We start from the raw sequence: 15,379 nt of genomic DNA on the forward strand, positions 1-15,379 counted from the left end.
GCTCATGCGCCTTTGCGCCGCAGCCTCCTGCCACGGACCACACGTCTCATCCTCGGCGCCTGGCCCCGCCCCCCGCCCCAGGCGCGCCCCTTCAGCTTGCCCACTCCTGGGCTGAACGGCCGCGCCCGCGGGCCGTAAGCTCCGACTGGCTGCGCCGCGGCGGCGGGCGGCCCGTAGGCGCACACACCCTCCCCGCGCAGCCAATGGGCGTGCGCGCGTCACTGACCCGGCGCCCCGCGAGCCGGCAATCCCTCAATAAGCCACATTGTTGCACGAAACTCCAGCACAGGAGTCCCAGGCCGCTGCTAGCACCGCCGTGACACCTAGCCGGGAGGATCCGCGGGCGAGCGCAGCCCACGTATGAGCCGGAGAGGTCCGGTCGCCCTAGTGAAGCCGGACTTCGATTCTTTCTCAAGTTGAGCCTTAGTGATCTTGTGGCTGAAGTTAGTACTTGGACAGTGGGACATCCCAGCGAGTCGCCGGGAGTGACTCTCGGTCTCCTTTCAGCAGTTGCGACTACCAAAACCTGTTTTCAGAGACCCGAAACCCTCCAGCCAGGCGCGCCATCGTGTGCTTTCTTTGTGTGCCTCCCGGACTCACCAATCCCGGCCGCCAAGCCCAGGTACAAAGCGGTCCGACCGCGCCGCTCTCCTACCCCGCACGCGCTCCGGCCTCGGTTTCCCAACTCTGTTCCGTCGGGAGTTGGCAGGATGATTGCCTCTCATCTGCTCGCCTACTTCTTTACGGAGCTCAACCACGACCAAGTGCAGAAGGTAAGTGAGCGCGGGAGGGGCGGCTGACTCTCTTCTGAGGACCTTACTTTGTCCGCGGGTCTCTTGACGGGTCCCGGCCGGCTAGGAATCTCCTCTTAGGCCTTGCGGGGACCCGCCTTCTCCCCATTCTGGGCAGCGGACGCGGAAAATGCCAGGACGGCGGGGAAAAGCCCCGGGCTGGAGGAGCCACGTCCGCTAGGCACCGGCCGGCGTGTGCGCGCGTGCGAGGCTCCGGAGCTCGTGCACCGCGCGCCGCTCCCTCTCCTATCCCGAGCGCGCTCGCGCTCCCCCCACCCCGCCCCTGGAGGGGCGGGCCACCCTGCACGTAGTCTGTGACTGCTGGCTCCACGTGGGAGGAACCCCCCTTTCGCAGCCTGTGTTCCGGCCAGAGCACGTGGGGAGAATCGTGGCGGGTTTGGGGGAGAAGACTCGGCTCCCGCGCTAAAGACGGCATTTCGGGGACCTACGATTCCCTCTAGCGTTCCTCACGGCCTCGTGGGAAAAGACCACACGGGAAAAAGCTGGGAAACGGGCAGAGGAACTGCGCCCGCCGCGCCCCTTTTCCGGAACTGAGGCGCCCGGAACCGAGGCTCCGCTAGGGACGTACGCCCCCTCCTCCTCTCATCCCCCAGCGCCGGGCTCCGGACCGCCCCCACCTCGAGTACCCAGCCCCGGGCCCGCCTCCAAATGGGGGGCGGACTTTGGATATTACTTTTGGTGTTCCCAAAAGTTTCTCCAAGAGGACCAACTCCACAACCCCCTCGTTCCTTTGCCGTCTTCCTGGGGATTTTTGTCGTTCTAGAAAGGAGATTTTTCCAGTTGTAGGCCTCGACCTGTCTGCCCACTTTCTCTCTCAGCAGTGCCCCCAAATCCGAGCTCTTGCTCGGGTCGGGTCTTTTACCTAAAACGAACCTCCTGCCTCTCCGGGGAGCTGGCTCTCTGTGCCTCTGGGTATGGAGTGGGGGTGGGGCTAGCCAGGGCCCCAGGCGCTCTCTGGGGGAGAATTGAGTTTCTGAAATGCTCGAGATTGCGGGATTGGCTCCTGCCCTGGGCCTCAGCTAGGATTTGAGACGAAGGGGTGGGCGGGGGTGGAGGGTGTCCAGATCTGTGAGTCAATGACGGAACGTTGCTCAATTACATACTTGAAATTTCTGTCTTAGTGGGAACACATTTTGGGGAAAATGTTTTGACATTATCTTTCTGTGGGGTGACCTGCTCATACTCTCTTTCTGGTTGATCCTGAGAGCGAAGGAGAGGATGGTGGGTCGCCATCTCAGTGTTTTCAGAGCCGTGGCAGATGAATTCCAATATAACATGAAGTTTCCTAGCCTCAAACTGGAGTAGGGAGCAGACGGCAGCTGATTTACTTGAGTTTTACTTTGCTTATAAGTGACTTGCTCTCTAACTCAATCCTGGGATGAGGCTCAGCACTTTAACTTAGTTTATTTAAGTACCTGTCTGTCAGAGGCAGGATCGTAGCCTTGGGCTTATTTGCCCAAGAAGTGAGTTAGCCCTTGTGGAAGACTACCATTTCTTGGCAAGTCCTAGAATTCAAAGCTTGGTGTTGTTTAGTCACCCAAGTCGTGTCTGACAGTTTGCAACTGCAGGATGTCAGGCTCCTCTGTCCTTCACAATCTCCTGGAGTTTGCTCAAATTCATGTCCATTACGTTGGTGATGCTGGGGCTTCCCAGGTGGCTCAGTGGTAAAGAATCTGCCTACCAATGTGGGAGACGCAGTAGATGTGTGATTCCTCTAAATTTAGGTAATTCCTCTAAATTACCTGAGTCAGGAAGACCCCCTGGAGGAGGAAATGGCAACCTACTCCAGTATTCTTGCCTGGAAAATTCCACGGACACAGGAGCCTAGTTGTAACCTCATGGGCTACAGTCCATGGGGTAGCAGAGTTGGACATGATTGAACAACTAAGTATGCACGAATTGGTGATGCTGTCTTACCGTCTCATTCTCTGCCACCACTTCTTTTGCCTTTAGACTTTCCCAGCATCAGGGTCTTTCTGATGAGTTGACTCTGCATCAGGTGGCCAAAGGAGCTTCAGGTTCAGCAGCCCGCCTTCGGATGAATATACAGGGTTGATTTCATTTATTTTATTTTATTTTAGGGTTGATTTCTTTTAAACTGGAGGGTTATTAATTCAGGGGCGGTCTTCTCAGTTGGGTGAAATATTGCCCCAGGACTTCTAAATTTACTCACTCCTTGTACAGAGGATGGAACCTAGGTCCACAAATTTACCCTCCCCCAAGCCAGAGGATGAAAGCTAGGGCTGGAACCGTACTGGCCTGGAATGGGGAGTGGTCATCCCTTTAGTCCCAGATTGTAAAGAGAATTACCCAGGATATGTAGAAATGAGTTCTAATCTCTGTTTTGTGGTTTATTAACCACAGGACCCTGAGCAAGTCACTGTGCTTCTTTGGACCGCCAACTTTTTTTTTTGTAAAACAAGCATGATAAACCTCAAGTTTCTCCACTTTAGGAAGTTGTGATGATTAAGCACAACAATGTAAAAAGTTCTTTATTGTGGGTTTCTCTGCACTTGCAGCTAGCTACCTTTCAGCCAGTGAAGTGCCTCAGGGACACTTGGGTGTATTTCCTCTAAATTACCAGTGGGGGCAGAATTGAGTCAGGCCTTAACTCAGCAGTTGCGAAAGCTGGAATTTAGTCTTCCAGTTTAGGTGAGCAGTAAAAAAGTTGGAGGAAAAAAGATGAGAGTGAAAAAGTTGGCTTAAAACTTAACATTCAGAAAAATAAGATCATGGCATCCAGTCCTATCACTTCATGGCAAATAGATGCGGAAACAACGGAAACAGTGAGAGACTTTATTTTCTTGGGTTCCAAACTCACTGCAGATGGTGATTGCAGCCATCATATTAAAAGACGCTTACTCCTTGGAAGAAAAGCTATGACCAAACTAGACAGCATATTAAAAAGCAGAGACATTACTTTGCCAACAAAGGTCCGTTTAGTCAAAGCTATGATTTTTCCAGTAGTAGTGTATGGATGTGATAGTGGACTATAAAGAAAGCTGAGCGCTGAAGAATTGATGATTTTGAACTGTGGTGTTGGAGAAGACTCTTGAGAGTCTCTTGGACTGCAAGGAGATCAAATCAGGCAATCCTAAAGGAAATCAGTCCTGAATATTCATTGGAAGAACTGATGCTGAAGCTGAAACTGCAATACTTTGACCACCTGATGCAAAGAACTGGCTTGTTGGAAAAGACTCCGATGCTGGGAAAGACTGAAGGCAGGAGAAGAAGGGGACAACAGAGGATGAGATAGATGGATGGCATCACCAACTCGATGGACATGAGTTTGAGCAAGCTCTGGGAGTTGGTGATGAACAGGGAAGCCTAGCGTGCTATAGTTCATGGGGTCGGAAAGAGTTGAACATGACTGAGCAACTGAACTGAACTGAACTGAACTTGGGTGAGCAAAGCTATTTGATTCTAGCTGCTTTTAGGAAATAGGAAGCGAATCAGAGACAGTATTTTGGAAACATCTTTTAAACCATGTCTCTTACATCTCCAGCATTGACAGGAAGGTTCTTTATCACTAGTGCCACCTGGGAACATAGAGCAGTGACTCTTAAACTTTTAAAAGTTGATCCTTGAAGGAAGAATTAGGAGAGAAGGTTGAAGCTTGAATTTTAGAGTTTTTTGAAAAGACCTTGATTTGAACTCTTCTGAAATCCCTATCATTTTATATATTCTGAGCTGAAGTCTGAGGCAGGGAAAGTTTAGGTTCATCTGCCCAAAACTAGCCCCATCGGAATCACTTGTCTCCTGATAGACAAGTCCAGTGTTTTGTGCTATTAGGAGAGGAAGGGTTATTTGCTCACTTTTGCTAATTTGACAGTTTGAAACTCAAGAGCAAACACATATAGCATCTACTGTGTACCAGGCAGTTTTAAGCTCTTTACATCTGTTATCAGCATTTGCTCTTTACATCTGCTCATTAACATTCACAGCAACACCATGAAGTAGATACTATTATCAGCATTCCTGTTTTACTGGTAAGCAATTGAGGCACAGGTGACTTGTTCAAGGTCACTAACTTTCTCGTAAGAGCAGGGAATTGAAGCCAAGCCAGTTGGGTTCCAGAGGTCCTTGCTCATGACCATACTGCCTCTGCCTCTGGGACCTGCCTCTGGGACCATTAGAAGACTCCATCCTGGTCTATGTCTGTGTTCACTTTTGGATGCTGGCAGCACCTTCATCCAGCATGTCCCGGAATGCAGCTAGCTCTCCTCTTGGTCAGATTAATGGCACCAGTGCTCTCTGACTTTTCTGATTGGGATCCCTGGACTCATTTAATTGCATTTCCTTTCTGATTGCTATACATTTGTCAACTGGCCTCTGGGTTACTTCAGAGGCCTCGTGGGGCTTGCTTCTAGTCTCTTTCTAGAGTTGGACTAGATCATTTCGGAAGTCTTTTAAGACCTTGTACTATAACTTTATATGTGGAGCCTAAAATATGACACAAATGAACTTCTTTATGAAACAAACAGACTCACAAAGAACAAACTATGGTCACCAAAGGGGAAAGGGGTGGGGAAGAGTAAATTAGGAGTTGTGGTTAGCAGATACAAACTATATATTAAATAGATAAACAAGGTCCTGTTGTATCGCACAGGAACTATATTCAATATGCTGTAATAGGGCTTCTCTGGTGGCTCAGTGGTAAAGAATCCCCCTGCCAGTGTAGAGGACATGGGTTTGATCCCTGAGCCCCTAAGACCCCACATGTAGCAGAGCAACTAGGCTCATTCACCACAACTGTGAACCTCTGCTCTAAAGCCCGGGAGCCGCACCTGCTGAGCCCATGTGCTGCAGCTCCTGAAGCCTTCACGGCCTAGAGCCCGTGCTCCGCCAGAAGAGAAGCCACAGCGATGAGAAGTCCACATACTGCATCTAGAGAGTAACGCCTGCCGCCTGAAACTGGAGAGAAACCTGTGCAGTGTCAAACAGCCAGCATGACCAAAAATAAATAAGTAAATTTTAAAAAATGCTTTAAACAATATCCTATAGTAAATCATAAAGGAAGAGAATATGAAAAAGAATATATATAATTTATCTGAATTACTTTGCTGTATACCAGAAACTAACACAACTTTGTAAATCAATTATACTTAAAAAAAAGACCGCACTGATTGCCCTCTGACCCCAGCTCCCACATCAGCCTCATCTTCTCTATCTCCCATTCCCCAGAGACGTGCATCACCATTCCTCTTGAGTGTCACACCTGTTCACACTAGGTGCTTTTGTGCGGCATTTGTATCATGCCATTGTACACTGGAGTTGGTAGTTTCAGAGAATGGAGACTCCTAGCCATTCACCTTTATAGCCAGTTTGTAGCCACTAGTGAGGTGCTCAGTGAATGCAAGGATGAAGGAGTAGACCTTTCCGGAAAAAGAACCTGAGTAACTGCTGCAGCAAGTGGAGGAGGGTGAGAGGCAGCTGGGGAGGTGCTGGTACTGCACTGAAGGGGTGAGTGGATGGGTGGACTGTTGGATTGTGAGCTATTCCCTCATCAAGGCCTGAGGCGTGGTGTGAGGCTGATCCCAAGAAGAAGGGGTGGCAGGAGAGATGGAAGGAGAAAGAGGGAGTTTCCTGTCTTCTACCTGCTGCTGCTGCTGCTAAGTCACATCAGTCGTGTCCAACTCTGTGCGACCCCATGGACGGCAGCCCACCAGGCTCCCCCGTCCCTGGGATTCTCCAGGCAAGAACACTGGGTGGGTTGCCATTTCCTTCTCCAATGCGTGAAAGTGAAAAGTGAAAGTGAAGTCGCTCAGTCATGTCTGACTCTTCGCGACCCCATGGACTGCAGCCTACCAGGCTCCTCTGTCCATGGGATTTTCCAGGCATACAGATAGTTAGTTTAGGCTCTTCACTAGATTAATGAGGGGTAGCTTTCAACTCTAAACTTAAGTGAGAGGGGGAAATATCTTGGAAGCAGAAAGGTTTAACAGAACCCCCAAGAGATAAGAGTTTAATGTTTTTTGAGAACCTGCTGTGTGTACAAGGCCCTCTAGATAGTATGTCGAAAATTGAGATTAAGACACCTTTCAGCTCTCTAGTGAGATAAGGCTCCAGAAATAGATACTTTACTTCCGCTGAAGGGTTGTGGCAGTTATTTCCATGGGATGGGGAATTGACTGGTATTTTTTGAGCACCTACTCTGTGTCATTAATCTTCAGATAGGGGATGAAAGTGTGGGAGTAAAAGGATTGATTAAAACCTTAATGGCTCAGCAGTAAAGAATCTGCTTGCAAAGCAGGAGACATAGGAGATGTGAGTCCAATCCCTGGGTTGGGAAGATCCCCTGGAGAAGGGAATGGCAACCCACTCCAGGATTCTTGCCTGGAGAATCCCGTGGACAGAGGAGCCTGGTGGGCTGTATAGTCCATGGAATCTTGAAGAGTCGGACATGACTGGAACAACTTAGCACAGGCACACGTAAGATTATTTTTGGCTGAGTTAACTGACATTGACAGGTAGGTACAATTTGGCCTATTTGTTCAACTTTAACTTAGTACTTAGTATTTTAATACTAAGCTCCTTTCCTGCTCAGAAGACAATCGATGCTAACAGGAATGTTTTGTAACTTTTTAAATATGCTTTTTAAATTTATTTAAATATTTTTTGGAAAAAGATTTTTACAATGTTATTTTGTAGCTTTTATTCATCATCCATTTGTTTTGTATTGTCAAATTTATATTTCGGAGAGTGGCCAAGAAGCAGGTTTTTCTCTACCCCTGAATGAATTAATATTCTCTCTGAGCCTCCTCAGACAAAGTCAATATATATTTTTATGTATCACTTTTCAAAGTTGAACTTTTCTATCACCCTAAAGAGTTTGAGGGCAGGCAGGGGCCCTTTTCCAGGAGGCCTCAAAATAGCACAAGCCTAACAGTTTTCTCAAAAACTAGCAGCCTTAGTAAGGAAATCTGGTACATTAAAAGAACTGAAAACAGAAAACTGGCTTCCTTTGTTCAGATACTTCCGGTTTAAAAGATGACTTCTGATAACTGGTTCCTCTTTATCAATGTTAAGTTTTGAAGTCAGCGAGTTTGGTTTGTTTTCCAGCACTGCATGTTATCTGTCTTTGATTTTCCAAAGCGGTTGGGCTGGAGATGTGGCAGAGCAAATCGCAGAGTTCATTAGCTGTGACTTAGTATCTCACACCATAGATCACAGGTGGTTGTTTCTGCTTGCTTTTAAAGCAGTTCGCTCAGCCTCAGTGTTGTTGACATTTTTGGCTGAATAATCTTGGGAAGGGCTACCTAGTCTATCATAACGAGCAAGAGTTTTTCTCCTAGTCCAATTTACGGGGGCAAAGACTGTGTTTTTTGTTTGTTTGTTTTTAAACTACTCCTTTAGAGCAATGGTTTTCAACTATTAGTGATTTTGTGCCCCAGGTGTACTTTGGTGATGTCTGGAGACAGTTTTGGTTGTCATAAGCAGGTGGATGAAGATGTGTTATTGCATCTAGTTAGCAGAGGCAAAGGATGATGCTAAACATCCTACAATGCCCAGGACAGGTGTCCTCCCACCCCCTCCCCCCCCCAAAAAAAAGAGTTTTCTGACCTCAAATATCTATGGATTGAGAAGCTACATCAACAGAAGCTGCATTAAATGGAATAGTCTATCCCCCATTCTAGGATTGCAGTGCATCGCTAAATGGTCGTAAAGCTACTTAGTAGTAGCTGTGATGAAGACCATAGTTTTTAGCTCTCAGTGTCCCATATCGTGGACTAGGCATGGGGGGAGTGGCCTTTTACAAAAGGTGAGTTTACAGTGAGGTCTGCAGACCACAATAATTAACAGATGTCCATGGCCCCTGGCTGAAATGTGGATTACCTGAGTTACTATTTTTCTGTCTTCAACCAGAAAAATGTGGGCAAGGTGAGCAGTCCAGGAAGCCACGGGAGAGAAGTTAGCTCAGCTGAATCCCGGAGAATCTCACCCTGACTTTCGCTGGGGTCTCCCTGAATGCCAGGCATTGCCAGGCTTCTGAGCAAGGCAGGCATGTGAGAAGGTGGCACTACTATCTTTGGGAACAGGAAAGGGGCTGTGGGTACCCACTGAGGGACAGTCCAGCCCTCTCGGGGAGGGTCTCCATGGTGACCAGTAGAGCCAGGCTTCCTGGGGTTGAATCCTGGTTCCTCACAAGCCAGCTGTGTGAACTTGGGCCAGTTATTTAACCTCTCTAGACCTCAGTTTCTTCTTGTGAAATGGTGAGTGGATAACACCTTGATAGGTTCTTTGTAAGGATTTAAGAGAGTGAATATATGTGAAGTTCTTAGAGCTGTACCTGCCGGAGTCAACACTCAATGTGTCAGATATTGATGGTGGTGGTTTAGTCACTGACTTGTGTCCTATTTATTGCTACCCCATGGACTGGTTCTGTTCCTCAACCATCAGATATGAGTACATAAAGACATTCTCAGATACCCAACTGTGCTGCCCATCTGGGTGGGAGCAGAAGAGGCCCTGTTTCTTTTTTCCTAAGAGCTTTCAGGGCAGGTGGGGTCTGGCCCATTTATGTTCTCTGTCTGATGTCAGGTTAGAGCAGAGGACAGGGAGGATAGAAGGATGAAAAGTTCCTAAAGCTGAGGAATGAGGAAGCATCCTCACTGCTCCCTTCTAAAACCTTCTCTTTCCCGGGCAGAGGAGACCCACTTTTGAACTCTTCTTCTAACTTGCTTTCCTCCTGATCCTCTGGGGAGGAGGTAGCAACCCCATTGGGAGGGTGGGTCTTTGGGATGCCTGGGCTGTTTCAGTGCACCTTAGTTGAAGCGTCCTCCTTGGAAAGTCATGCGAGACAGTTGCGCTAAATAGTCATAGCATTAGTTCAGCCTCTTTTCCTTGTAGAAGCCTGGTCCCCTCCCCATTGGAACCTCCCCTGGAGGGCAGAATTGCAGAGGCTCCAAGGGCAGCTGCTGAGGCCACTTATGCTGAAGTTGGCTTGTGAGATGCTTGCTCACACTTCCTCACATCTGCCGCAGACTCTGGCTTCCCACTGGGGGAACCACTTGAGGTGTCTTGTGCTATTGAGTCATAGGGCTGGGTCATAGTAGGTTTCAGCCCCACTGACCCTGGAGTTTTAATGAAGTGAATGGTCATTCTCCCATTTTTTTTTTTTTTTTTTTGGCACATTGACTGTAGAGTCTCTGGCCATCTTGGTTCTCAGCAGAGAGCTCTTTGCCCTTCATATACAGACTCTGGGCTGTCCAGTTTGGCCTCTTCTGACATTAGGGTGCCTGGGGTTCTTGACAAAGCCGGAGAGGACCTCTGTGTGGGACCCACGCCCTGCCTCCCATTCCTGTACAGCCTTTGTCTTGTCTAGATTGTCATGGCTGGACAATCTCCTTTTCCCCGGAAGTGTCATGCTTTTTGCATTTTTGTCTGGATCTCTAAGCACTTCCTTAATAGTCCTTCCCTGGAGCGGCGTTGTTGTCGTTCAGTCGCCCAGGCATATGCAACTCTTTGGGACCCCATGGACTGTAGCACGCCAGGCCTCCCTTTCCTCACCATCTCCCTAAGTTTGCCCACGTTCATGTCCATTGCATTAGTGATGCTGTCCAGCCATCTCATCCTCTGATGCCCTCTTCTTCTGCTGTCAATCTTTCCTAGCATCAGGGACTTTTCCAATGAGTTGGCTATTTGCATCAGGTGACCAAAATATTGGAGCTTCAGCTTTTAAAATCAAAGATTTTATTTGACTGGTTTGATCATCTTGCTGTCCTAGGGACTCTCAAGTGTCTTCTCCAGCACCACAGTTCGAAGGCATCAATTCTTTGGCACTCTGCCTTCGTTATGGTCTAGCTCTCACAACCGTACCTTACTCCTGGGAAGACTATAGCCTTGACTATATGGGCCTTTGTTGACAGAGTAATCTTGGAGTTAATGAAGGGAGTGAGGCTCTGGGAAGCGTTGGTACCTTCCCACCCAGCCTGCTTCCTTCTCCTCAGCTTAGCAGCCCTGTCCTGGAGGCTTGCATGTGGCCTATGTTCTTGGAAGGCTTTGTTCCCAACTTCTTCCTTCTGGCATCTCCATATTGTCTGATAAAGGAATGAAGCCAGATAAGCTATTGAACAGCTTTAATTTGGGCTAAATAAAGGAATTTGAAGCTGTCACTTTTCCTTTTTCCCATTTGAAGGACTTTTTCCTCCTCAATTTTCCTGTTTCAACCCCTTCTAATGAAGTCTTCCAGCCATTTCCCATCAGCTTTCTTTTCCCCTCAATTCCCAAAGGCCTTAAAATAGCAAACATGTGCACCGCTTAATAAGTGCTGGACTCTGTCTAGGAACTTGACCACAACTCAGGCCACCCTCAGGCAGCCCTCCAGGATAGCCATTATTACTGCCTGTTAGTCAGATGGAGACACCGAGACACAGAAAGGGATAGTACCTTGCTCAGGAGCAAGCCAGCATTCAAACCCGAGAGGTCCGATTCCAGAGCCCCGGCCTTTAGCCCCAGCATGGGGCTGCCTGGGACAAGTGGGGATGGCCAGTTGTCTTTCAGCTTCATGGGGTTATGAGACTGGTGTCCATTGAAAGAGACCTTTGAGCTCATCTAGTCCAAACCCTTCGTTTTACAGTTGAGGAAACCAGGTGTCTTGTGCTAAGGGACCAGCAGGGAACCCCGTTTCACGCCCCGGCCATCCTGTTTCCTTTCAGCACCACTGGTATAGCATGAGCTGTTCCCATCATTCAGATGTGGGCTCCCCAAGAACTACAAGCAGATTTGCTCTGTGGCTCATTCCTATGATAACCCCATAATTTTTTTTGTCCAAACCGGATCACTTGAGAGTAAAAGGGGACATTGTTAACAGTTATGCTGCTACCACAGTGGGCAGATTATCCCGGGCAAACTGGGATATATGGTTGCCCTGCTTATGGTGGGTGTGACGAGGGTGGGGGGGAAAGTCTGGGGCTGGACATGGTACTAAGGGACAGACCCAGGGAGTTTGATCCAGCAGGTGACAGAGGGCAGCACACAGGAATGGGAATTTAGATGCCCCTGTTGGAATCTGGGCTCAGGCGCAGAGTCTGGTCCCTGGCATAGGCTGTCCTGAGGAGGCAGGGTAAGGGATCTGGGGTAGAGGCCGGGGCAGCCAGGTAGATGGAAGAGGAAGCTCTGCTGTCAGGGTCGCATGCAGTGCAGGCCCAGGCCTGAAGAGCAGGGCCAGGCTCTGAGCACCTGGGCAGTCTGCAGGGGCCAGCACTTCTGTTACCCTCTCACCCCTCTCCGCGGTGCTCCCCTTGCCCCTTCATGTCCCCGTAACATGTGTCTGGAGCACCTGCTGTCTCAACACTGAAATAACTCTGGTGTCACAAATATGAAGTTGGGAACCTGGAGTCGGTGCTTTTATTCCTCTGGGACCAGTGACAGCAAGAGGCGCTTTTTAGTCAAAAGTGTGTTAGTATAACCAGTTGGGAACTTGGGGAAGATATTTGTGAAGAGGCCATTTGTATTGGGCCCCTGAAGAACAACTGGGAATTTGTTAGGCCAGAGTAGGAGTACATTCTAGGTACGGGGTCAACACACAGCTCTATCCTTTTCAAGAAAAAACAAAACTCAGAATTGTATTGATGTGTGCAATTTAAGTGATTGTGAATCTATATCTTATTGTAGTGAAAGAAACTGCTTATTGTCTGTCCTTGCTGCTTCAGTTTGTGATTAGTTGTTGACATATTTGCCTCCTACTGATAGTCTGAGCATTTGCAGGCAGAAGGATCTCCTTTGTCCCAGTATCCTAAGTGCCGGGCACACTCAATTTAGCAGTCAGTATGTGTGGGTGGAAGAACTGTTGCAGGGTCATGCACACCTGGGACATGTTATTCCTTTGAACTGAAGTCCTGTAGTCTGAGGATAGGAGGGTCCCAGGACAGGGGTCCCAGAGGCCTGTCTCCTGGACCCTGACAGGTGCTGTTGCCTGTGGTCTGTCTGGCTGTAACTTGATGCAGCTGAGAGCAAGAACTGGAAGAACAGGAAACTGTGTGACTCACGAGCCACAGGATCCTGGAGGAGTGGCCTGTGAGCCTCGCTCCACACTCACCCTGGCCTCTAGGCTGTGAGTGTGTCGGCTGGCATCTCCCTGAGGTGGCATTGTGCCCCTAGCGGGGGTCTGCTTTGTCCCATCTGAAAAAAGTGTCAAGGCAGATCTGTAGCTTTTGGTTAGCTGCATTTCAGAGGAGAGGAGCCTTAAAGAATCCAGAATCAACTGTGTCTTTTCCTCCCCAAATCATCCTTTTTGTTGTTGTTGTTATCTTATCGGGAACATCTGGCCTTGGCTTGGCAACTTTACAGGATAAACCTGCTGCTCTTTGTACAAACTTGGTCCTCCCAGGAGGAGTCTGTGAAGACATTAGTATTAATGAGGTCATAGATAGCAGTTACCTAGCTTTCCCTGGATGAGCGCACACCTATGCCCCAGGTCAGGGCATTCATCTGGCCTGGATGTTACAGGACCTGTTAGGAACTTGGCCTATGGTTTGGGGAAGCTTCTTCAGACCTTGGTTTCCTTGTCAAAGATTTGCAGTAAAACACTGGCAAAGGAATAATGTGAAAACATGAAATTCTTTTGAAACTAAGTTGCAAGTGTATACTAGCACATAGAGTCACTGGAAGGCTTTGTGTGGCTGCATTTAGGTTATGGCTTTCCCCTCCAATTTGACCTCTTTGGTCCTACAATGTGCCAAAGACTAGGACCTAGTCAGTACCTTGTCATTATTCCTTCCTTTATTTTTAAAGTGAAGTATAATTTGCAGAGAGAACTGCAAACACTAAGTAACCACCACCTAGATCCAGTAACAAATTATTACCAGCAACAGCAAGTATGCATGTGTGTGTGTGTGTGTGTGTGTGTGTGTGTGCTAAGTCACTTCAGTCATGTTGGGCTCTCTGTCACCCTGTGGACTGTACCAGGCTCCTCTGTCTATGAGACTCTCCGGGCAAGAATACTGGAGTGGGTTGCCATACCTTCCTCCAGGGGATCTCCCCAACCTAGGGATTTGACCCAGGGTTTGAACCTGAGTTTCTTGTGTCTCCTGCATTGGCAGGCAGGCTCTTTACCACTAGCGGCCGCTGGGAAGTCCCAACAGCAAGTATTTCCCCCACTAAATGTAATCACTATCCTGATTTCTACTTGCGTAGATCTGTTTCTGTACTTATTATAAATGGACTCATATGATCCGTTTCCTTTTGTATCTGGCTTTTACTCAACTTTGTATTGTGAGATTTGTGTGTAACGACAGGCGCTGCATTCTCGTTGCTGTATAGTACCCTGCCCCTGCCCCTCCAACCCTGTTTTAACTGTAGTTCAGTTAAAGTAGATGAAACTAGCCAAAGTCCTTCACTTCAAGCGGGCGTGGTCCTTTCTAACTTTCTTCCTAGGAGACTAGGTTATAGAGCCCTGGAGTCTGCCCTAATGTATTATTTAATATATATACACCAGATTGTATCTTTGGTACAAATATAAAAGGGCCAGGAAAGTTGAAATTCAGTCAGTTGGTTTGCTTGGGGACTAGAAGAATCTAAAACCTAGGAATTAGCTAGTGTTCATTCAGCAGCTCCTGGAGAGAAGTTTCTAGGTACTAAATCAGAAATACTCAAAGACTGGAGAAAGCGGTTTGGCAGTACAGCAGTACCTCAGGGTGTCCTTGTGTTCTCGCCCCAACTGTGCTTATGGGGTTGCTTTCTTATCCAATTTGGTCACTTGAATTTGCCCTTCTACCAGGAGGGTGTATCTTGTAGGGATGATTGATGAGCATTTGCTTGTTCATGTGTTATTTATTTTCTGCCTGCTTATTAAAAGGATTAGTTGATATGGTTTAACTTTCATTGAAAGGACTTCTAGAATAAGAGTCATGGAACAGGCAGGAATGATTAAAACTTCGTTCATTAAAGTTGAATACAGAGCCCTGAGCTTCCTACTAGCCAAAGCAAAAACAAAAAACAACAACCGCCAAAACTGACTCTTTCTGAGTCAGTTGTTTTAATTTCATTGGCCTGTATCAGGAAGTACAGTGACTCTGGGCAGCAAGACTTTCTCTTGACACTAAATCCTACAGGGAATTGACTGGCCAGTGAACAACACAGCAATTTCATGCAGTGGGGTGATCTTTATGATTCTCCCTTCCTGTGACTCCTTGATTAAAGGTAACTAGGATTAAGTCATACTAATACGAAAGCATTGCATTAGGCAGCTAATGCAGGGTAGTGAGGTGAGTGGCTTTCTGGTCATAAAGTTCATAACCTCCTTCCAATATCCTGGGCTTGCCCACACCTTCTGAGCCTTTTCACATGATCTCTCTACTGTCTCCATGTCAACATACATCCATTGACATGTATGTTAGATATGTATGTTCTTAGCCCAGAAGCAATCTCCTCTGAATGCTAGTCTCATAGGCCATTTACTCATACTCACTTCCAATGGGCCATTTTACATTAACACCCATCTTCCATTCATTTCAGAAACATTGAGTCTACAATGAGTTGAGTTCTGTGGTATCTTATAAAGTCCTAGAGAACAGGAATCTTGATTTCTTAAAAAAAATTTAAAAAACATTTGTGTGCATCAGTTG

General features: G+C 47.7%; 1 protein-coding gene across 2 annotated transcripts in view; it reads left to right on the forward strand.

Annotated features, from left to right (window-relative positions):
* Positions 1-220: 220 nt before the first annotated feature.
* Positions 221-15,379, forward strand: part of HK2 (hexokinase 2) — a 72,737-nt gene continuing 57,578 nt past the window's right edge. For both annotated transcript variants that reach the window (XM_065929634.1, XM_065929635.1), the window contains exon 1: positions 221-773. In XM_065929634.1, coding sequence (XP_065785706.1) covers positions 711-773 — 63 coding nt within the window. In that variant the 5' untranslated portion in view covers positions 221-710. The remainder of the gene's footprint in view (positions 774-15,379) is intronic.

The sequence above is a fragment of the Muntiacus reevesi genome, chromosome 3 (genome assembly GCF_963930625.1).
Source record: "Muntiacus reevesi chromosome 3, mMunRee1.1, whole genome shotgun sequence".
Taxonomy (NCBI): Eukaryota; Metazoa; Chordata; class Mammalia; order Artiodactyla; family Cervidae; genus Muntiacus; species Muntiacus reevesi.